Here is a 24,739-nt window from a genome sequence, read left to right on the forward strand (position 1 = left end):
TGTATTTGATGATAACACATAACATATGTAAAGGTTGACAGTGAACTCGGATGCTGCCACTTTCATTTTTGACAAAAACCATTTGAAAAGTGCCATATTATGGCATATTTGATAGATTTTTCATATTTACATTTGTAAGCTTGAATTTGAGCATCTGAAATGACTAAATCAGTTCAAATCTTTCACAAAAACTTATTAAATCGACTGAAGTAGACACTTTTAAAAGCGTTTAAAAAGGGTCAAATATCTTTCATCAGACGAACCTGAAATTTGAGGCCAAAATCAGCCCTTACCAGACCTACTCCTTTCCCCAGATATAAGTTTTTTCTAATTATCAAAAATAATTTAAAAAAAAAGTAAATAATAAATATTTTTTATTATAAATCAAATCAAACATACAATAAAGCTAATAATGTAGACGGTAAAGGCACAAGGAATGTTCGTTATCACAGTTTATATACTGCACTCAGAATGGACGGCTCTGGAAAAATACAAGCAATTAATTCAGAAAAAATATTTAACTGTTGTAAAAACTCATTTTTAAATCAATTAACAAATATCATGCAATACTAAATATAAGTGTCAACTCATGGACGGATATTTTAAAACTGTCAAATGTAAAAATAATAATACAAAATCCTGTTAATAGTAATATAACTTTGATATTTAAATTGAGAAATGATAATCAAAATCACAATTTCCACACACTTCACTGCACATCGAATGATATTTATATAAAATGCATAGATTCCTTTACACATAAATGCTACTTAATATCCTTAACTAAAACTAAAATAAATATAACTTGGTTCTTCTTACATTAAGTATATTATTTAAAAAAATATATATGTTAATCACTTTCCTGTTTTGTTTTACAAATAACCCCTATAAATAATATCATGTTACTAGCACTTGCTTCCATATTAGGTAAATAATCTACATTCTACACAAAATAAATAAATACAGAAAAACAGAAAATGAAATTAGTAGATTAACTTATTACTTGTTTTAATCAAAAACGTATCTGCTCCAATCGTAACTTTTTTCAATTTTAAGTAGATTGTCCATAAGATTTTATAGTTAATCTAACCGTAGCTAAATGGCACAAAACAATGTTAATGTTCAGATTATAGAGTGGAGAATTCCTTTTACATAGACAAGTTAAAAAGAATCCATTGTACATTTCAGGTAATCCAAACTTCTGTAAAACAATGATCTGTGTAGGATCCAACATAAGACCTTAGTAAACAATGATGTGTGTAGGATCCAACATAAAAACTTAGTAAATCACTTCATTGAAAATACCCTGAGAATTAGTCTGTATGGTCAAAATATTGATTTGATTCCAAATATAACAAAGTAACAAAGTGACAGGATACTAAACAGGAAACTATATGTTAAAACTACACTGTATAGAAATATAATTATATATTACTAAAATAATATTATAAAATCTGCATGTCCATTTCAAAAAGCATGCATTCAAATAATTTCGTAATTCATATTTTTGAGAGAATGCGATTCTTGCAAATAGTCACAATACTAAATTTCATTTGAAAAATTTCTTCATAAGTAGCCGAAAGAAGTCATAAGAAATTCATTTCATGTCAGTAACAGTTAAATACAATTTTGGTATGGAGACATTTTTGAAGAAGAAAAATGTAAATGCTGGGATTTCATATATTTATATCTCATATAAAATCGGAATGCACTATTAAAACAAATCTAAACATATAATACTATCAAGGTTCTCAGGACCAGAGTTTTGAACTCTGTCTTAAGTCTGACCTCCGATATCTGCACCAATTTTTACTCTGTGATGAAAGCATGGCCTTTGCTGGGCTCATGGTCCATTTCATGTTTCTTCAAACGCCTTAGTTGAAGCTGTAATTTAAAATAGAATGTTCATTTGAAGCATGATAACAAATTTTGATAAGCTATGATTTGTAGTTCCATATATAAAATGTGAAGGTATTTAGGCCTTTAATGTTAAAGAAAATATAGGAATTTTGTTAAAGAAATTTATTGATTGATATAAAAGTGTTTTATGCCACTTTCAGCCCTATTTGCTAATTTGTGGCAGTCAGTTTTCATTGGTGGAGGGAGCCAGGGTGCAGGGAGCATTATCCTTTTGTACGAAAACTGTTATCCTTGTCAATTAAGATTGAGTCAAGCACACCTGAAACATGCTTGATTTGAACTTACAACCTCAGTGTTGACAGGTTAGTGATACAGTAGTGAAACATGCTTGATTTGAACTTACAATCTCTGTGTTGACAGGTTAGTGATACAGTAGTGAAACATGCTTGATTTGAACTTACAACCTCTGTGTTGACAGGTTAGTGACATAGTAGTGAAACATGCTTGATTTGAACTTACAACCTCAGTGTTGACAGGTTAGTGATATAGTAGTGAAACATGCTTGATTTGAACTTACAACCTCTGTGTTGACAGGTTAGTGATATAGTAGTGAAACATGCTTGATTTGAACTTACAACCTCAGTGTTGACAGGTTAGTGATACAGTAGTGAACTATGCTTGATTTGAACTTACAACCTCTGTGTTGACAGGTTAGTGATACAGTAGTGAAACATGCTTGATTTGAACTTGCAACCTCTGTGTTGACAGGTTAGTGATATAGTAGTGAAATATGCTTGATTTGAACTTACAACCTCAGTGTTGACAGGTTAGTGATACAGTAGTGAAACATGCTTGATTTGAACTTACAACCTCTGTGTTGACAGGTTAGTGATATAGTAGTGAAACATGCTTGATTTGAACTTACAACCTCAGTGTTGACAGGTTAGTGATATTGTAGTGAAACATGCTTGATTTGAACTTACAACCTCAGTGTTGACAGGTTAGTGATATAGTAGTGAAACATGCTTGATTTGAACTTACAACCTCAGTGTTGACCGGTTTGTGATACAGTAGTGAAACATGCTTGATTTGAACTTACAACCTCTGTGTTGACAGGTTAGTGATACAGTAGTGAAACATGCTTGATTTGAACTTACAACCTCTGTGTTGACAGGTTAGTGATACAGTAGTGAAACATGCTTGATTTGAACTTACAACCTCAGTGTTGACAAGTTAGTGATACAGTAGTGAAACATGCTTGATTTGAACTTACAACCTCTGTGTTGACAGGTTAGTGATATAGTAGTGAAACATGCTTGATTTGAACTTACAACCTCAGTGTTGACAGGTTAGTGATATTGTAGTGAAACATGCTTGATTTGAACTTACAACCTCAGTGTTGACAGGTTAGTGATACAGTAGTGAAACATGCTTGATTTGAACTTACAACCTCAGTGTTGACAGGTTAGTGATATAGTAGTGAAACATGCTTGATTTGAACTTACAACCTCAGTGTTGACAGGTTAGTGACATAGTAGTGAAACATGCTTGATTTGAACTTACAACCTCAGTGTTGACAGGTTAGTGATACAGTAGTGAAACATGCTTGATTTGAACTTACAACCTCAGTGTTGACAGGTTTGTGATACAGTAGTGAAACATGCTTGATTTGAACTTACAACCTCTGTGTTGACAGGTTAGTGATATAGTAGTGAAACATGCTTGATTTGAACTTACAACCTCAGTGTTGACAGGTTAGTGATACAGTAGTGAAACATGCTTGATTTGAACTTACAACCTCAGTGTTGACAGGTTAGTGATATAGTAGTGAAACATGCTTGATTTGAACTTACAACCTCAGTGTTGACAGGTTAGTGATATAGTAGTGAAACATGCTTGATTTGAACTTACAACCTCTGTGTTGACAGGTTAGTGATATAGTAGTGAAACATGCTTGATTTGAACTTACAACCTCAGTGTTGACAGGTTAGTGATATTGTAGTGAAACATGCTTGATTTGAACTTACAACCTCAGTGTTAACCGGTTAGTGATATTGTAGTGAAACATGCTTGATTTGAACTTACAACCTCAGTGTTGACAGGTTAGTGATATAGTAGTGAAACATGCTTGATTTGAACTTACAACCTCAGTGTTAACCGGTTAGTGATATTGTAGTGAAACATGCTTGATTTGAACTTACAACCTCAGTGTTGACAGGTTAGTGATATAGTAGTGAAACATGCTTGATTTGAACTTACAACCGCTGTGTTGACAAGTTAGTGATATAGTAGTGAAACATGCTTGATTTGAACTTACAACCTCAGTGTTGACAGGTTAGTGATATAGTAGTTTGACTACTCAGACCACTGAAGGAAATCCTAAAGGATTCTCAAGTTGGTTATTGTGGATTTTGAAAAAGCTGACACAATATAGCATGCTTAAAGGAAGCTCTGATTTTAATGTTCGGAAAAAATATGACTAAAATTTAATGAGATAGACAAGTAGGAGTAATACCTCTTCCTTCAGGGGTATACAAAATCTATCAGGATAAAAGTTAAGAAAATTGCTTAATTAGGAGTAACCTACCATGTTAAAAGATTGTTAATGTGCCAGCTTAAAAGGTACATATCATCAGAAAGACAAGTCACCATATTTATATACATTATCAGAGGCAGATTAAGTGTGCTTGTCCCCGTTCGTCTTTTTTTGGGAAAAATTTGATTGACTATACAGGGAATCACTGATGCATGAAACAATTCCCTGTTCTTATTACTCAATATGGCTAGCATTAAATTATTGTACCAAATACCAAGTTTTGACCCTTGTTAGAATTGACCCTGCTAGCCATTATACATTATTATAGTTATTACCTGTCCTTGTTTTCACCCTTGTTAAAAATGACCCTGTTATACATTATAGGTATTACCTGTAACTGTAATTTGTTTGTGAAGAATAACTTTTTCCATCCCTTTTCTTTAGCCAAGTCTTCTAATTCTGGTGTAACAGCTGTCTCTGTATGTAATCTGTACATTTGCTCCCAAAGATCACATGAATTACAAAGCTGTCAAAATATAATATTCAAGATTTCAGAGAGGTTTTAATTTTCAAATGTCATTGAAAGTACATTGTAATAGGGAACTAATTCATAACTAATGTACCGGTAATTGAAAGTACATTGTAATAGAGAACTTATTCATAACTAATGTTATTGAAAGTACATTGTAAAAGAGAACTAATTCATAACTACATGACAAAATGGGTAATATTATTAATTAGTTTCCAAATATTACATGTAACAGTAATTGAACATATGCTCAATTACACATTACTTTAAATTACATTTCTATTTGCACTAAGGTCTGATTCTTTCACCTGCCATAATGCATCGTATAGACTATAGCTAATTTAAGTAAACACACTTTCTCGGGGGACAAATTTGTATTGCCTTAAACGTTATCTTTTGGGTCTATGTGCTGTGTTGCTCTTTAATTGTTGTAAACCCACTCCTACTCATATTCATAATTAAATATCTAATTTATTGCAAATTGCTTCAATTGATATTTAAACTTAAATATAAATTTATTTTACTTCATATTACAACCTACACAATTTTCAAATCAAGAATAACTTTGAACACTCTTCACTTCTTTGCAAATCAATTCATTTAACTAACTAATAGTGTGGAAAGGTTTCCTGAATAAAGTGTATCAACACATGCCCAACACCTCCTTTTAATCATATCTCATTATACCTCTTTAAACTGATGAGATGTTCTGCCAAGTTTGCCAATATCTTCTAATCCCAGATTTAAGATGATCTTTATCAAGACCTCTCTTGGCAGTCTACTGAGGTAATCAATATGTCCCCTGGAGATGGCTAGGAGCCAGTCTAACGTGTGCTCACCAGCAACTCGCTGAATCTCACCTAAAATATATGCAACATGAGGTAATCAATATGTCCCCTGGAGAGGGCTAGGAGCCAGTCTAATGTATGCTCACAAGCAACTCGCTGAATCTCACCTAAAATATATGTAACATGAGATAATCAATATGTCCCCTGGAGATGGCTAGGAGTCAGTCTAACATGTGCTCACCAGCAACTCGCTGATTCTCACCTAAAATATATGTAACATGAGGTAATCAATATGTCCCCTGGAGATGGCTAGGAGCCAGTCTAACATGTGCTCACCGGCATATCGCTGAATCTCACCTTAAATATATGTTACATGAGGTAATCAATATGTCCCCTGGAGATGGCTAGGAGTCAGTCTAACATGTGCTCACAAGCAACTCACTAAATCTCACCTAAAATATATGTAACATGAGGTAATCAATATGACCCCTGGAGATGGCTAGGAGCCAGTCTAACATGTGCTCACCAGCAACTTGCTGAATCTCACCTTAAATATATGTAACATGAGGTAATCAATATGACCCCTGGAGTGGCTAGGAGCCAGTCTAACATGTGCTCACCAGCAACTTGCTGAATCTCACCTAAAATATATGTAACACGAGGTACTCAATATGACCCCTGGAGTGACTAGGAGCCAGTCTAACATGTGCTCACCAGCAACTCGCTGAATCTCACCTAAAATATATGTAACATGAGGTAATCAATATGACCCCTGGAGTGACTAGGAGCCAGTCTAACATGTGCTCACCAGCAACTCGCTGAATCTCACCTAAAATATATGTAACATGAGGTAATCAATATGTCCCCTGGAGATGGATAGAAGCCAGTCTAACATGTGCTCACCAGCAACTCGCTGAATCTCACCTAAAATATATGTAACATGAGGTAATCAATATGACCCCCGGAGATGGCTAGGAGCCAGTCTAACATGTGCTCACCAGTAACTCACTGAATCTCACCTAAAATATATGTAACATGAGGTAATCAATATGTCCCCTGGAGATGGCTAGGAGCCAGTCTAACATGTGCTCACCAGCAACTTGCTGAATCTCACCTTAAATATATGTAACATGAGGTAATCAATATGACCCCTGGAGTGGCTAGGAGCCAGTCTAACATGTGCTCACCAGCAACTTGCTGAATCTCACCTAAAATATATGTAACATGAGGTAATCAATATGACCCCTGGAGTGACTAGGAGCCAGTCTAACATGCACTCACCAGCAACTCGCTGAATCTCACCTAAAATATATGTAACATGAGGTAATCAATATGACCCCTGGAGTGACTAGGAGCCAGTCTAACATGTGCTCACCAGCAACTCGCTGAATCTCACCTAAAATATATGTAACATGAGGTAATCAATATGACCCCTGGAGTGGCTAGGAGCCAGTCTAACATGTGCTCACCAGCAACTTGCTGAATCTCACATAAAATATATGTTACATGAGGTAATCAATATGACCCCTGGAGTGACTAGGAGCCAGTCTAACAAGTGCTCACCAGCAACTTGCTGAATCTCACCTAAAATATATGTAACATGAGGTAATCAATATGACCCCTGGAGTGACTAGGAGCCAGTCTAACATTTGCTCACCAGCAACTCGCTGAATCTCACCTAAAATATATGTAACATGAGATAATCAATATGTCCCCTGGAGATGGATAGGAGCCAGTCTAACATGTGCTCACCAGCAACTCGCTGAATCTCACCTAAAATATATGTAACATGAGGTAATCAATATGTCCCCTGGAGATGGCTAGGAGCCAGTCTAACATGTGCTCACCAGCAACTCGCTGAATCTCACCTAAAATATATGTAACATGAGGTAATCAATATGTCCCCTGGAGATGGCTAGGAGCCAGTCTAACATGTGCTCACCAGCAACTTGCTGAATCTCACCTTAAATATATGTAACATGAGGTAATCAATATGACCCCTGGAGTGGCTAGGAGCCAGTCTAACATGTGCTCACCAGCAACTTGCTGAATCTCACCTAAAATATATGTAACATGAGGTAATCAATATGACCCCTGGAGTGACTAGGAGCCAGTCTAACATGCACTCACCAGCAACTCGCTGAATCTCACCTAAAATATATGTAACATGAGGTAATCAATATGACCCCTGGAGTGACTAGGAGCCAGTCTAACATGTGCTCACCAGCAACTCGCTGAATCTCACCTAAAATATATGTAACATGAGGTAATCAATATGACCCCTGGAGTGGCTAGGAGCCAGTCTAACATGTGCTCACCAGCAACTTGCTGAATCTCACATAAAATATATGTTACATGAGGTAATCAATATGACCCCTGGAGTGACTAGGAGCCAGTCTAACAAGTGCTCACCAGCAACTTGCTGAATCTCACCTAAAATATATGTAACATGAGGTAATCAATATGACCCCTGGAGTGACTAGGAGCCAGTCTAACATTTGCTCACCAGCAACTCGCTGAATCTCACCTAAAATATATGTAACATGAGATAATCAATATGTCCCCTGGAGATGGATAGGAGCCAGTCTAACATGTGCTCACCAGCAACTCGCTGAATCTCACCTAAAATATATGTAACATGAGGTAATCAATATGTCCCCTGGAGATGGCTAGGAGCCAGTCTAACATGTGCTCACCAGCAACTCGCTGAATCTCACCTAAAATATATGTAACATGAGGTAATCCTCACAAATGATAACTCTAATATAATTTAACAGTTATCAGGGAGTTGATGGGCAACTAATGTGAAATTGGTAACAGGATACTGTGGATTCAGTTATTTCTGTAAGTATGCATTTTTGTGGATATTTGAATTTGTAGTTTTGCCAATACATGTATACATAAATTGTTATTTGGATGGAGAGTTGTCTCATTGGCACTCATACCACATCTTCCTATATCTATCTATATAATACCTTATAGAAAATTTTAATTCATTGAACACTTCATGTTGTGGTTGACCTGTACCCACTCTATCCAACGAATAATAATGCATCCACAACAAGAGGATGTCACAACGACAGCAAACCGGATTTATTAATATTTATTTGTGTCCTGGCAATATCACAAGAACCATTACTGATGAATGGCGAAAGTGAAAATCATCAATATCAAATTTGACCTCCATTTTGTCATCAGTATCAACATATTAAAATTTGAAAAGCTTAGATTGAATGGTTCATGAGTAAATGCAACAACGTGAATGGAAACGCCATTTTACAATCTTTCAAGAACCATAACGCCTGAACGGTAAAATTCAAAATCGTCATTATTGAACTTGACCTCTATTTTGTCATCAGTAACAACATATAAAAATTTCAAAAGCTTTGGTTGAATGGTTCATGAGAAAATGCACGGACACGACTGGAAACACCATTTTTCAATCTTTCAAGAACCATAACTCCTGAACGGTAAAAGTCAAAATCGTCATTATTTAACTTGACCTCTATTTTGTCATCAGTAACACCATATTAAAATTTGGGAAGCTTTAGTAGAACAGTTCATGCGTAAATGCACGGACACAACTGGAAACTCCATTTTTCAATCTTTCAAGAACCATAACTCCTGAACGGTAAAAGTCAAAATCGTCATTATTGAACTTGACCTCCATTTTGTCATCAGTAACAACATATTAAAATTTGGGAAGCTTTGGGAGAACAGTTCATGCGTAAATGCACGGACATGACTGGAAACTGCATTTTTCAATCTTTCAAGAACCATAACTCCTGAACGGTAAAAGTCAAAATCGTCATTATTGAACTTGACCTCCATTTTGTCATCAGTAACAACATATTAAAATTTGGGAAGCTTTGGGAGAACAGTTCATGCGTAAATGCACGGACATGACTGGAAACTGCATTTTTCAATCTTTCAAGAACCATAACTCCTGAACGGTAAAAGTCAAAATCGCCATTATTGAACTTGACCTTCATTTAGTTGTCAGTAACAACATATCAAAATTTTAAAAGCTTTGGTTGAACGGTTCATGAGTTAATGCACGGACAACATTTGATTGCCGCCCGCCCGGCCGCCCGCCCGGCCGCCCAACCGCCCGGCCGTACATCCCCAAATCAATAACCGACATTTTTGTCACAAAAATCCGGTTAATAAAACATGTTTATACATTTGTTATATGAAGCTAGATTACAAATTAAAGGAAGCACTGCAAAACAGTTCCTGAAAAATGTCATCAAACTTTAATACAAGGCCATCAACTGATTTTTATAGTATGTTCTTATATTGTATTGTTACACCACAGTCCGGGGTGACAGGGAGGATTGGGTGCCTTCTAACATGTTTAACCCTAACACATTCTGTATGTGCCTGTCCCCAGTCAAATTTTTAAATGCCCAGGCATTTTAAGAATTTCTTTTTGTGAAATGTGTACAATAAAAATAATTTAAAAGAATATGAGTTACTGTTTGTCATAATTTAGATAACATTAAGGAGGGGTCTGATGGGTTATTTTCGTAACATTAAGGAGGGGCCTGATGGGTTATTTTCGTTCTTCGTGATTGGTGCATTTTTGCTATTGTGATTCGTTTTTCTACAGATTTTTTTTTTAAAAAATTTGTGATCCCCGATCATGGAAATTTATTTTCTGTGAATCCTGATTGACAAAAAAATCCACTTATGAATCATAATGATACCCTCCCCCCATCAGGTCCCTTATTTAGTTGCTAACGTAACATATTTGAAAACCTTGAGCTACATGTGTACAATAATTTATGGGGTCATATTTGAATCCTACAACTTATTGGGATAAAGTCTATTCACTGTTATGGTATATTTCTTCACTTGTCAACAAATCAATTATGATGCTTTTTTCCAACTTGATGTATAAATATATCTGTTTTTTAAATTTGAAAATTTATAATTTCAAAACAACTGTTCTGTAAGGAATTTTGACATTAGCAATCTTTCAGAAAAAAACACATGCATATTGTCAAAATATGATATAGATTGGTTGTAAAAAAAAAAGTTCTACAGGTTTCTCAATATTCTTTTTATGTGTGGTGACAATAGTTTCATTTTAAAAGGTGGCTTCCCTGGATTATCAACACGCTTTAATAGAACTGCCCTGCGCAGTGGCAGTGTTAAGATGCCTTCAAGTACTTTTTAAACTATGAATACATTTCTCAAACTTAAAATAAACTAATTATACTATTTCCCCCCTTTAACAAACGAAATGCAACAAAAAATCTAAAATTTCTCTTACTTTTCTTCTCTGTGTTAGTTGAAATTTTTCGGTTCACTTAAAACATGAACAATTTTACTTAAGAAAAATTGGAAGGACTGCTTGTCCATTTTGAATTACAGGATACTAAAATAATGACTACAACTTAATTAAATATATCAATACATACTGTGACAACGGTCATCAAATTCAAAATCTTTATAAGAGTTTCTGTACTCAGCAGGAGGAGTGTGGGAATCAGCACGGGTTGGAGGTACAATCTTCCATAACCGTAAAACAATCTGAAAAAAACCCACAATGTAAACAGAAAAGTTAACACCAGTACTCAGCATTCATATATTGAGTTTCTATTTTGTTTCTATTGAAACATTGACACATAGATTTAAAAAAAAAAAAAAAATAATATACATATCAGCGCTATATGAGCACTGTAAATAATAATATATAATAAATATATTATATACCCAGTCATATTTATATTATTTTGACGAAAAATAAATCTATGTTCATCATGCTTACAGAGAGATAACAAAAAAATAGTCGATATCTAATGCATTTCAATTTTCTTTGTCCCCATTTAAATAATGCTAAATATGTAATATGAGGCAGGCATAACCTGTGAATGGGGATGAAGTCTGTATGATTTTTTTTTATAAATCAAACATGTTAAAAAGAGAAACGGAAATACAGTAACGTTTCCGATTTTGGTTCTGTTGTTAGGGATTTAGTTGTGACGTTATGACATGATATTCAATGTAAACAAAGAACGTAACGTTTCCGATTTTGGTTCTTTTGTTAGGGATTTTAGTTGTGACGTTATTTAAGTTATGACGTCATATTCAATGTAAACAAAGAAACGCTGTCATCAAGTAACGTTTTTTTTTTTATAACAAACTATTTTTAAAAATGAATTCCTTTTAGACTGATAAATATACATTTTATTCAAAGTCGCATGCAAACAAGACCGGAAACGGAAGTAGATTTCTGCGCAGATCCGGAAATTCAAAAGCGCGACAAAAAAAATTGAATGATTTGAGTTCATTAGTACAATGAAAATATCGGGAAAATTTTCCCGATTTTTTTTTTTTTTTTTTTATTGAATTTTCTACTGTTATTGGGGACTTCGTCCCCATATAAATTGTCTTTTCAATTTTTAATTATTTCAGGTTCGGGTTTTATTTTTGTTCATGACATTGTTAAAAATCCTCACATCCATGGAGCAGTACTTAAAAAACATAGTTTAATTATTTGAAGTTTCCCAATGTAATATGACTGATGTTTTGATTAGCATGATTCAATTAAATTATCAACATGTTTGCTGTTTTAATGCTAAACAGGTAATTATTGATGTTTTTTCTTCAAAAATTTAAATAAAAAAACAATGAATTAAGCCATTTAATACCCAAGCTGTTGTTATTTTGGTAGGAAAGTTTAAAAACAACATTGAACTATGGAAGTATTTCACTCACATGAGCAAACCCAAAATCCTGCAAAATGCTAAACTGGTTTAAACACGCATAACAATTACCTTGGATATTCATATACAGTTGAACGAAAATAAATACAAACTGGCCCACAAAAAAATGAATAAGTCAATATTTTTGGACAACTCCTTCTTTAATTTTTTTTTTTCTTTTTAAAAATACTGAAAAAGCAATGTTTATTCAACATTGGGTGCCATTTTGACCAGGTGCTGAATTGACTAAAATTCGTACTGTCTACTGAGAATTCTTAATATTGATGCTTTGAAATCTTCAATTTCAAAGCATCAATATTAACTCAATTATAACATCTTACTTTATTATAAAAAACATTTTTTTCATTTTTCATATTTTTAAAAATTGTACATTTTTCAATCTATGCCTTGTTGTAAGTTTCCTCCTGTGACATTGTAACGGTTTATTTCTTCCTCTGTGATATTTTATCCTGAGGATAATTTGTCCCAGTAATTTTTTCCAGGCATGGTATTTCACAGGTTGATTTTTTCCAGAGGTCAGTGAAAATCTATCTGTGTTATGCGGATAGTATGTACCGGTATATATTTGCCGTACTATATTTCACAGAACCGTGTGAAATAGAGTCCCATTAACTACTATGTAAGTTACTCACAATCAATATATACCTGACTATAATTATAAAATGTTTCACAAAGGTAGACTAAATTTCCATAATTTATCAAAGGGAGGTAATTATGAGCAATTTATATTTTAAAGACATTAATATAATATATTTCTGAATCTATTGTATAGCGAAATTTTTATTTGAATCTTATTTTTTATATATTCATTTATATAAAAAGATGACTTACAACTTGATTTAATAAGACAGATAACATTTCACAGGTAAAAACTATCCAGCTGTTAAACATGCTATTGTTCCAATATATTGTTATGCTATGATTTATCTGATTTCCATATAATCATTCAACAACTACATCTCTGTCCCCAGACAAAACTATTTATATAGTTAAAAATATCATCATAATCAAATTCTTCTATTACTGTTAACAGTAGCAATATGCAACTATATTTCTACCTTACTTTTAAATTTATATTTGTACTGAGATCTGAAAACAACTCACTTTTACATGAATTTCACTAACCTTATTTAATCATGATATTATTTTCACAATTACGATCTTTGAAATTACTTCTGATTTTCTTCCCTATGTTTCATGATAATTTTCTTTTTAAAAGGATGATATTGACTTGAATACATTTCTTTGTATTTCAGGAAATTTTTTCAAGGATAATTTGTGAAATTATTTCCCATTATAATATATATTTTTTAACAATTTCGCTTTATTTCAAATACACTATTATTATTTCATTGTGTTTTTAAAGGATAATTTTTTTCTAATAACTATTCAATAAGTTAACTACCCAGATAGAATTTCACGTCAAAGGATAAAATATCCCAGGGAAATAGTTTCCTCCGGATAAAAAAATAACAACAACTACTGTGACATTTTTTCCTCCAGATCAAATTTCACCCGGATATAATTTTGCTTTACAACATAACCTTCAGGTTGTTGAAGGCGGTCACTATATGGTAGAATAGAATAGAGTTCTGGTGATTGAACTGGACCCCTGCTGACTGGTGTTGTTATAATCTTATTTACACAAAGTTTGTGTTGAAGTATCAATCAGCAGGTGGCCAGTTAAACTGGTGCCAGGTGACCTGGTGTTTTAATTGAGATGATCATGAAGGTTGTGAATCTCAAATACTGTGTCAGGTGACCTGGTGTTTTAATTGAGATGAAGGTTGTGAATCTCAAATACTGTATCAGGATCTCCAGGCTATTGGTTAACCAGCTGTAAAGACATATTATTTTATTCTTTTATGTTGTTGATTCGTAAGGTCATGGTCAAAAATTGTTTCTTTTTAGATTTTATTTTATGCGCATATAACAAAACTAAGTATACATTATGGAAAATTTAACTAAAATCTAATACTTCTTTTGTTGTGACAAAGACGTGATAAAAATCTTTGCTTGGTGCATTAGCAGTAGCGCCAAAATCTACTAAAGCATTGTGCTCATTCAGCCAACAGGGTGAGATGTCCACCATTTTGAAGCTTCGAATATCACCATCTCAACCAAATAGACGAGATCTAGACATATATTTTTTTACGATTTTATTCATTTTTTGAGATATTGTGAAATTAAATACGAACTTTTCTTATTATTCAAAAAATAAATATTGGAATTTTTTTTGTTCACTTTTAACATTTTTACTGGTTACAGTAATCTTAAAAATATCTTTTTTGGCTAAGGAACGCAAAAGTCTACCCCGGTTTAAGTAGAAACAGTCGAAATTATATTTGCTTTTCGGAATAATTTGGACTTTTCCAATATGTATACGAAAAATAATATCAATTTTTATTCCGAAGGTCACTAATGGATGGAAATAATTGGTTCTCTCTTGATATCTTATATTTGCTTCGTTATTGAATATAAACATAGAGACAGAAAGAGAAACCGTAAAAAAAAAATAACATGAAAGAAGTGTGATGAATGTGTTAGGGGAATATTATTTTAATGACGTTCGAAGCAGACCATTTTGACAAATCAAATATCTTTAGGAATTTGTAAAAGGTAGATTTAGAAGATGAGAAGGAGTAACATAAGACTCCTTGGGACCATATGTGTCTTCTTGGCATTATTTGTTTTATTGTTATGTCTTTATTCGGATCAAAATCATTATTTGTTTTCACAGAAAACAAATTCATATTCTATTGACTTGAACTTTGACAGAAAACTACTAGACAAAGACTATGAACTTGATTTAGAAGATGAAGATGTTTTGGTTTTTCTTCACATGCAAAAAACTGGTGGTACAACTTTTGGAAAACATCTTGTTAAAAATCTTGACATTGATCAACCTTGTGAATGTATTAAAGGAAAGAAAAAATGTAACTGCTTAACTCGAAAGCAAACTGTCTGGTTATTTAGCAGATACTCTACTGGTTGGGCATGTGGTCTCCATGCAGACTGGACAGAATTAAAGGGATGTGTGGATAAAGAAATGGACAAGCAAGAAGGTTTACATAGAAAAAGAAGGTATACATGTCAATATAAGCAGGAAAAATTGAACAGGTTGAGACTGTCAAGTCTGTTAAGAGCTCTACAATTGTTGGAATTGTACATATCATGCCCAACTATAAATAAAATTAACTCACTTACTTACCGTGGGCTATTCCGATGAGTCACCCCAAGAAATGAAAGAGTTTATAGCCCAATTACGACGTCTTGAAAGGCTATTATACTTTTTTTCTTTGATGCCTTACATTGGCTGTAAGGCTTCAAAGCAAAAAGTATAATAGAGGGGGAGGACAGGGGTAAGGGAGACAGGGAGAAAGGGGGTAGGAGAAAGGATAAAGGGGTTGGGAGAAAGGAGAAAGGGGGTAGGAGAAAGGAGAGGAAGGCTGGGAGAAAGGAGAAAAATTAAAATATCTCTCCTTTTAAAATTTTTTCTAATATTTCAAGAAAAAAATTCTCAAAAGGAGATGTTTTATTCTAATGGGAGAAAGGAGAACGGGGGTAGGAGAAAGGAGAAGCGGGGTGGGAGAAGGGAGAAGGGTACCCCCCTGTCCTCCCCCTCATAATAGCTACTGGGTGAAAGGCTGTGGATTTTCTATTATAGATAGTATCAACACAAGGATACATATCCCTTAAACAAAGTTTTTTAAAAATCTTTACTATTCCAACATGTGTCCAAATAGAACTTTACTGGTCTGGGGCATAAATGGATTTATACATGTATGTTTATATAGTGATTTATATGGTGCAGACTGATTGTAGCAATATTGGATGATAAAGAAATGTTTGCCTTACTGAAATATTTGTTAAATGTAAATGAGACATCTGAGAAAAAATAAATGTTTTCCTTGACTCCCTTTAAAGCTTGCTGTTCAGTGTGCGCCAAGATTCCGTGTTAATGACTAATTTGTACAGCCTTAAACACGGAGCCTTGGCTCACACCAAACAACAAGCTATAAAGGGCCCTAAAATACAAGTGTAAAACCATTCAAATGGGAAAACCAACGGTCTAATTAAGAAATAATTCTATCCTGCCATGCTCTATGCTCATTTTAACATGGGTAGGCATTATATTTGTTAATATCTTAATACCGAGCGTTAGCGAGGTATTAAATGTTTACAGATATAATGCCTACCCATGTTAAAATGAGCATAGAGCATGGCAGAATAGAATTATTTCGATTCTAATAGGAATATTTGAACTTGTCCAATTCGAAGCGGACCTATAGTAGACGCTCGGAATGTCGCCATTTTGATTTCATGAACCAAAAACGCTATAGAAAATCAGCAGTTTATCAAAAAAAAAGAACAGAAACATTTAAACTTACTTTAAGAATGTTTTTATTTAATTTCCTAACGAGCAACACCAACAAAAATGTCAATTTCGATCTCTGGCGTTGTTCAAAATTCACCTGATGTTGCAATTTCAATTGTGACGTCAATCACGTGCAACCCATGTTCTATTTGAATTAGAACATGGCTTTGTACCCAAAGCTTAAGAAGAACGTCATATTAGAATAATAATATAACATATATAATAAAATATTATCAGGAAACATTGGAGGGCTCTGTAAGGAGTTAACGACCTTAAATGACAATTTTGACTAAATTTTGTTTATTTTGAATAGGTAGAAACTTTGAACAGCAAAAATGATCAGCTACATGCATGTACATGTAGATCACAAAAATCTGCAAAAAATTATAATTTTGACAGAAATCAATGGATGGCAGGTTCTTTCATTTTACAAAAAATACAGAACAGATCTAGATCTTTTAAAACACCTAGCCACAAGTTTACTTATTGTGTGAAAGATTGCTGCCTCTAGATCTATTGCTACAGATTTAAATGTTGCATTTTTTTTACCAAGTGTGCATATCAGGTTCCTGGGAGTCGCTAGTTTTAATATCATAAATAGTATTAGCCTTATGTTATAAACATGATTGAAAACTTTCATAGTACAAAAAAAAAAGTATCTTACATTACTTATTCTTAGAATTGAGAATAGAAAGGGGAATATGTCAAAAGAAACAAGTACATTTGTAGTTTACAATCAGACCAAAGAGCAAATATAATCCTAAGACCACCAAAAGGTCTTCAACACAGCACCCTAAAAATCCCTCACCAGGCCTTTAAATAAAAATGTGTACTAGTTTAGGGATAATGGACCTCATACTAAAATCCAAAACATACATGTATAAATGAACCAAAATTAATTATACAAGACTAACAAAGGCAAGAGGCTCCTGACTTTGGACAGGTGCAAAACTCATTAGCATTATTAGGCAATTTATATTTTTTTATAGCACTTAACAGAAGTATATTTTGACTACGGTACATGTACTAAATTACCTTCCACTTGCCTGTCTCTAAGAATCAGTAGTATTTTTTAAACTGCCTGTTGTTTTTGATTTAGATTCCACTATATCATCATACTAATTAAACTACCTGTAATGTTGTTTTTAGATTCCACTATATCACCATACTAAGAGACCCAGTGAGGAGATACATAAGTGAATGGAAACATGTTCAGAGAGGAGCTACATGGAAAGCTGCTAAACTCTATTGTAATGGACGCCAAGCTTCTTTAGAAGAAGTGCCATTTTGCTTTGAGGGCTCGACATGGAAAGGTGTAACATTGGAAGAATTCATAAAATGTAAATTTAATCTGGCTAATAATCGCCAGACAAGGATGTTGGCTAATCTAAGTAAAGTGAACTGCTACAATGGGACAGGAATGAATGAGGAACTAAGACAAAGATTACTATTGGAAAGTGCAATCGAAAACCTTAAAAATATGTCTTTTTTTGGTTTAACAGAACATCAACGTGATACTCAACTCTTATTTCAACATACATTTCATATAAAATTTTCTAAAGATTTTGAGCAGTTCAACAAAACACATTCCGAAAAAGCTGAACATAAGGTTACAGAGGAACAAATAAGTTTGATAGAAAATCTGAATGCTTTAGATGTTAAATTATATAAATTTGCCAAAAGACTATTTGAAGAACGAGTCAAGGTGATGACAGAAGAAATGAATGAGTCTGAGTCTACTCCTGTCAGTGTGATTGAGAGTAAAACTGGAGAAGAACATAATGAAGGGTTAGGTGTTAGAGAACAACATAATGAAACACTAGATTATGTGGAGGAGCTGTTTAAAGAAGCATCTTAAAAATAAAGTCATGTTTTATTAAGTTTTGATAGTACAAAATAATGTTTGTCATTGTCTGGCTGTTGAACTTTAAAAACTTAAGGTACATCTGAAAATAAGACAAAAATATTACTGCCTTTTTTCCATGGACAATTCAAACTTGATTTAAGTTTTTAGTTATATGAAATATATATATATATATAGAATGAATGAATCATGCTTTCACATCAAACTCAGTTTATTTTAAAATTTATATGTGATAAGTGATAAAGACGAATGAAATATTTTGTCTATCTTAGTTCATACCATTCCAAACTGATACAGTTTGTACATCACCCATGTTATAGCAGAGATATATTTGACAATATATTTAAAATGTATATTTTTGTAATTCATAGGAAGTTGTTGTCACAGCTCATTTATGTTCAATGAATATCTAAGATCTCATTACAAAGCATTTCTGTTATTTTTTCTCTTTTTTGTATAGTCTGTGATAAATTGTCATATAAATCCATTTGTTAATTCATAAATATACCAAGAAGTTGGTACAGTTGATAATAATCATGTATAATCACTATTTGTATTATAGCATGTTGTTTGAATGGTTACCTACTAGTTTACATAGGAAGAAATTGTCTGCTGTCATAGCACTACAAATTAGTTAAGTTTTTACAAATATGTCTGATTACCCCCTACCTGTTAATCAACATGACCAACATGGATAAAAACAACACTTAAATATACATGATGTAAGGGGTCAAATACCAGTTTTGTCTATTTCATTTCAAGTAAGGAGTGCTCCATTCGAAGGAGTAGGTCTGGCAATTTGCCGATTTTGACCTCAAATTGCAGGTTCATCTAAAGAAAGATTTTAGACACTTTTTAAACACTTAAGTGTCTATTTCAATTGATTCGATTAGTTTATGTGACAGATTTTAACTGATTTAGTTATTAAAAACGCTCCGACTCAAGCTTAAATATGAAAAATCTATCAAATATGCCAAAATTGAAAAACGTCACTTTTCAAATGGTTGTTGCATCTGTGTTCATCCTCAACCTTTATATTTGTCATGTATTATCATCAAATATTTTTCATTTCAATATTATGAATGAACATGAATGTGGCCACTTTCATTTAAGACGGAAACCGGCTAAAATTGTGTAGATTTCAGTAATATAGCATGAATTCATGATGCTAGTACTCGATATATGTGCATTGTATTGTCAAAAACAGTCCATATTTATGTAGCAGAAGCATTCTACTTTCCAATAAATAGCTAAAATATTACATTCTCACAATTTTGTAAAACTGCTATATTTTGGGGCCAAAAAGGGGTCTTTCTAAACACTTCTTTGTTGACCTGTTCAAGCCAAAAAAAGTTTTTTTTCTTATTCTATGGATTTCCCCAGGCCTGTCTGAATTATATTAAATATCTCCTAGTCTTTTGTTTAATAGAGTACCCTCAACTTAAAATTGAAATTGTAAATCTACACCTGAGGGCAATCTTCTATGGTTGAGGTCTTTGTGATTTTGTCCTCTGTAATGTCTGTTAGACCTGACAATAAGAAGACCGATTTGTGTATCTGTTTATTGATAGCCACAGAAATATTTATCTGAAAGTTTATGTGACATCACAACGTGGGGAACAAGTTATAAAGCAAGAGGTTAACATTAAGTACAGTAGAATGTAACAGGACTTGTTATAATTAGCATAATAGGCATGATAGGGAATGGAATGGTTTTTGTAAGCAAATGAGAAATTGTTCAGTAGAAATATTTCTGTAATCTCATATTTATTTAATTTTATGTGTTTATGATATTTGTTAAATTCATATACACATCTCTTTTATGTATGATATTTGTTAAATTCATATACATATCTCTTTTATGTATGATATTTGTTAAATTCATATACACATCTCTTTTATGTATGATATTTGTTATATTCATATACACATCTTTTTTCATTTATCACTTTCAGCTTTTAAATCTATTTTGTGCCAATATTATACATTTTAGAGGTATATTAAAATTCAATCATTTTTGAAAAATATAGTGTATTAAGAAAATAGTATATTTATTCAGTATGGTAATGTATACTAGACCCAATTTCAGTTTGAATCATCAAATGAAACATACAATTCCTAACCCCCCAGTAAAGATCTTCTAAATCATCAAATGAAACATACAATTTCTAACCCCCCAATAAAGATCTTCTAAATCATCAAATGAAACATACAATTCCTAACCCCCCAGTAAAGATCTTCTAAATCATCAAATGAAACATACAATTTCTAACCCCCCAGTAAAGATCTTCTAAATCATCAAATGAAACATACAATTCCTAACCCCCCAGTAAAGATCTTCTAAATCATCAAATGAAACATACAATTTCTAACCCCCCAGTAAAGATCTTCTAAATCATCAAATGAAACATACAATTTCTAACCCCCCAGTAAAGATCTTCTAAATCATCAAATGAAACATACAATTCCTAACCCCCCAGTAAAGATCTTCTAAATCATCAAATGAAACATACAATTTCTAACCCCCCAGTAAAGATCTTCTAAATCATCAAATGAAACATACAATTTCTAACCCCCCAATAAAGATCTTCTAAATCATCAAATGAAACATACAATTCCTAACCCCCCAGTAAAGATCTTCTAAATCATCAAATGAAACATACAATTTCTAACCCCCCAATAAAGATCTTCTAAATCATCAAATGAAACATACAATTTCTAACCCCCCAATAAAGATCTTCTAAATCCTCAAATGAAACATACAATTTCTAACCCCCCAATAAAGATCTTCTAAATCATCAAATGAAACATACAATTCCTAACCCCCCAGTAAAGATCTTCTAAATCATCAAATGAAACATACAATTCCTAACCCCCCAGTAAAGATCTTCTAAATCATCACAAGAAACATACAATTTCTAACCCCCCAGTAAAGATCTTCTAAATCATCAAATGAAACATACAATTTCTAACCCCCCAGTAAAGATCTTCTAAATCATCAAATGAAACATACAATTTCTAACCCCCCAGTAAAGATCTTCTAAATCATCAAATGAAACATACAATTCCTAACCCCCCAGTAAAGATCTTCTAAATCATCAAATGAAACATACAATTTCTAACCCCCCAGTAAAGATCTTCTAAATCATCAAATGAAACATACAATTTCTAACCCCCCAATAAAGATCTTCTAAATCATCAAACAAAACTCTTCAGCTGGTAAATATTAAACAAAACTACTGTTTTACAAATCAATGATCAGTATTAAGGTAAATGCTATTCATAAATAACACTTTGGTAAAACATGCATAACTATAAATCCACTGTATGTCATATGGCATTGAAGTGAAATAAATGATATGAAACTATGAACATCATTTGACCTTTGTAAAAATACCTTCTGACAAATATTGCTTTAAAAAAAATCATTTATTAACAAATGATTAAAAAGTTAACATTGTGGATTTTCAAGTTAAGATAGGCTTGATCGCAGCTCTGACAATACTTTGATTTAATTCAGTGCCTAAATACCGTACCAGCATAGTTAAGATTGGCTTGATCTCAGCTCTGGCAATACTTTGATTTAAATTCAGGGCCTAAATAACGTACCAGCATAGTTAAGATTGGCTTAATCCCAGCTCTGACAATACTTTGATTAAATTTAGGGCCTAAATAACGTACCAACATAGTTAAGATTGGCTTGATCCCAGCTCTGACAATACTTTGATTTAATTCAGGCCTAAATAACCCATTTCTTATAACTTACTGGTATAATTAAGATTTAGTTGTTGATTTTGTAGTCAAATGAAAGCATTTCTGATGAAAAACACAGAATTTCAAATGAACTTTTACTTTAAGGTGTGTAATAAATTTACCTGTAGTGAATAACAAAAGAGAAATCATGTATACTGATAAACTGTATTGTTTAAAGTAAATACAGAATAGAATATGATACACAGTTGAACACCATGATCAATGTATTACCATTATTTATTATTTTATTATTGCATGGATCTTTTACACCCTTGTAATTTGTTATACAGTGTAACCATGGTAACTACAATGGATCATACAGTAGTAAAACAGAGAGATTTTTATTCTTAATTATATTCATGATAGTAGGTCATTTAAATACAAAAATAGGTCTGTTCGCTTATACATTTAAGAAATGTATGGCAGTTGGACCACAAAATTTTTCTGTGAGATTATTTTATCTAACACATATATTTCCAAATGTAATTATAATGTAAAAAATATTTGTCAGTCAGGGTTTAAATCGACAGGTTTTACCACTGTGTCTTCCAAAGTATTTAGTAATTATGAATTACTGTTAAAGTGGTGCTTTAAAAATGTTAAAAGATGTAAATAGAATTTTGTAACCAAAGCAAATAAAACTTCAACCTTGAACTTTTATTACCTTTCTACCGTTTTTTGGTGTCTTAAAGAAATTTTGCAGCATAAAGTTTCCATGGTCACCACTATCTTAAATTAAATGAGGGATATTAATGAAGTCTATACATCAATGAGACAGCAAATTAACATCTGTACAAAACATAAAAGTATCCACAACAATCAACATACACCTAAAGATAGGTCAAAGTACAAAAACATAATAGTATCCACAAAAATCAACATACACCTAAAGATAGGTCAAAGTACAAAAACATAATAGTATCCACAACAATCAACATACACCTAAAGCTAGGTCAAAGTACAGAAACAAAACAGTCTGAAGTACCAGAACAACCAACAACATTCACCTAAAGCTAGGTCATAATACAACAAGAGGCTGTCACAACGACAGCAAACCGGATTTATGAAAATTACCACAACAATCAACATCATACACCCAGAGCTAGGTCATAATACAAAAACAGAACAGTATGTAGTACCACAACAACCAACAACATACACTTAAAGCTAGGTCATAATACAAAAACAGAACAGTATGTAGAACCACAACAATCAACAACATACACCTAAAGCTAGGTCATATTACAAAAACAGAACAGTATGTAGTACCACAACAACCAACAACATACACGTAAAGCTAGGTCATAATACAAAAACAGAGCAGTATGTAGTAACACAACATCCAACAACATACACCTAAAGCTAGGTCATAATACAAAAACAGAACAGTATGTAGTACCACAACAATCAACAACATACACCTAAAGCTAGGTCATAATACAAAAACAGAACAGTATGTAGAACCACAACAACCACAAGCATACACCTAAAGCTAGGTCATAATACAAAAACAGAACAGTATGTAGTACCACAACAATCAACAACATACACCTAAAGCTAGGTCATAATACAAAAACAGAACAGTATGTAGTACCACAACAACCAACAACATACACGTAAAGCTAGGTCATAATACAAAAACAGAACAGTATGTAGTACCACAACAACCAACAACATACACCTAAAGCTAGGTCATAATACAAAAACAGAACAGTATGTAGTACCACAACAACCAACAACATACACCTAAAGCTAGGTCATAATACAAAAACAGAACAGTATGTAGTACCACAACAACCAACAACATACACGTAAAGCTAGGTCATAATACAAAAACAGAACAGTATGTAGTACCACAACAACCAACAACATACACCTAAAGCTAGGTCATAATACAAAAACAGAACAGTATGCAGTACCACAACAACCAACAACATACACTTAAAGCTAGGTCATAATACAAAAACAGAACAGTATGTAGTACCACAACAACCACCAGCATACACCTAAAGCTAGGTCATAATACAAAAACAGAACAGTATGTAGTACCACAACAATCAACAACATACACCTAAAGCTAGGTCAGAATACAAAAACAAAACAGTATGTAGTACCACAACAACCAACAACATACACCTAAAGCTAGGTCATAATACAAAAACAGAACAGTATGTAGTACCACAACAATCAACAACATACACCTAAAGCTAGGTCATAATACAAAAACAAAACAGTATGTAGTACCACAACAATCAACAACATACACCTAAAGCTAGGTCATAATACAAAAACAGAAC

At 33.0% G+C, this 24,739-nt stretch overlaps 2 protein-coding genes across 2 annotated transcripts; one reads left to right on the forward strand and one right to left on the reverse strand.

Moving 5' to 3' along the window:
- Window positions 1-357: 357 nt before the first annotated feature.
- LOC143066898 (F-box only protein 36-like) lies at window positions 358-14,582 on the reverse strand. The gene is made up of 5 exons (XM_076239724.1): window positions 14,426-14,582; window positions 11,140-11,251; window positions 5,613-5,785; window positions 4,788-4,922; window positions 358-1,884 (listed from the first exon to the last, which is right to left on the reverse strand). Exons 1-5 carry the CDS (start codon window positions 14,537-14,539, stop codon window positions 1,810-1,812), a joined length of 609 nt encoding a protein of 202 aa, XP_076095839.1. The 5' UTR covers window positions 14,540-14,582; the 3' UTR covers window positions 358-1,809.
- A 261-nt stretch (window positions 14,583-14,843) lies between these two features.
- On the forward strand, window positions 14,844-23,096 carry LOC143066897 (heparan-sulfate 6-O-sulfotransferase 3-B-like). Its single transcript, XM_076239723.1, has 2 exons — window positions 14,844-15,531; window positions 17,975-23,096. The coding sequence occupies exons 1-2, from the start codon at window positions 15,080-15,082 to the stop codon at window positions 18,681-18,683; spliced, it is 1,161 nt and encodes a 386-aa protein (XP_076095838.1). The 5' UTR covers window positions 14,844-15,079; the 3' UTR covers window positions 18,684-23,096.
- The last annotated feature ends 1,643 nt before the right edge of the window (window positions 23,097-24,739 follow it).

The sequence above is a fragment of the Mytilus galloprovincialis genome, chromosome 3, assembly GCF_965363235.1.
Source record: "Mytilus galloprovincialis chromosome 3, xbMytGall1.hap1.1, whole genome shotgun sequence".
In the NCBI taxonomy this organism is placed as follows: Eukaryota; Metazoa; Mollusca; class Bivalvia; order Mytilida; family Mytilidae; genus Mytilus; species Mytilus galloprovincialis.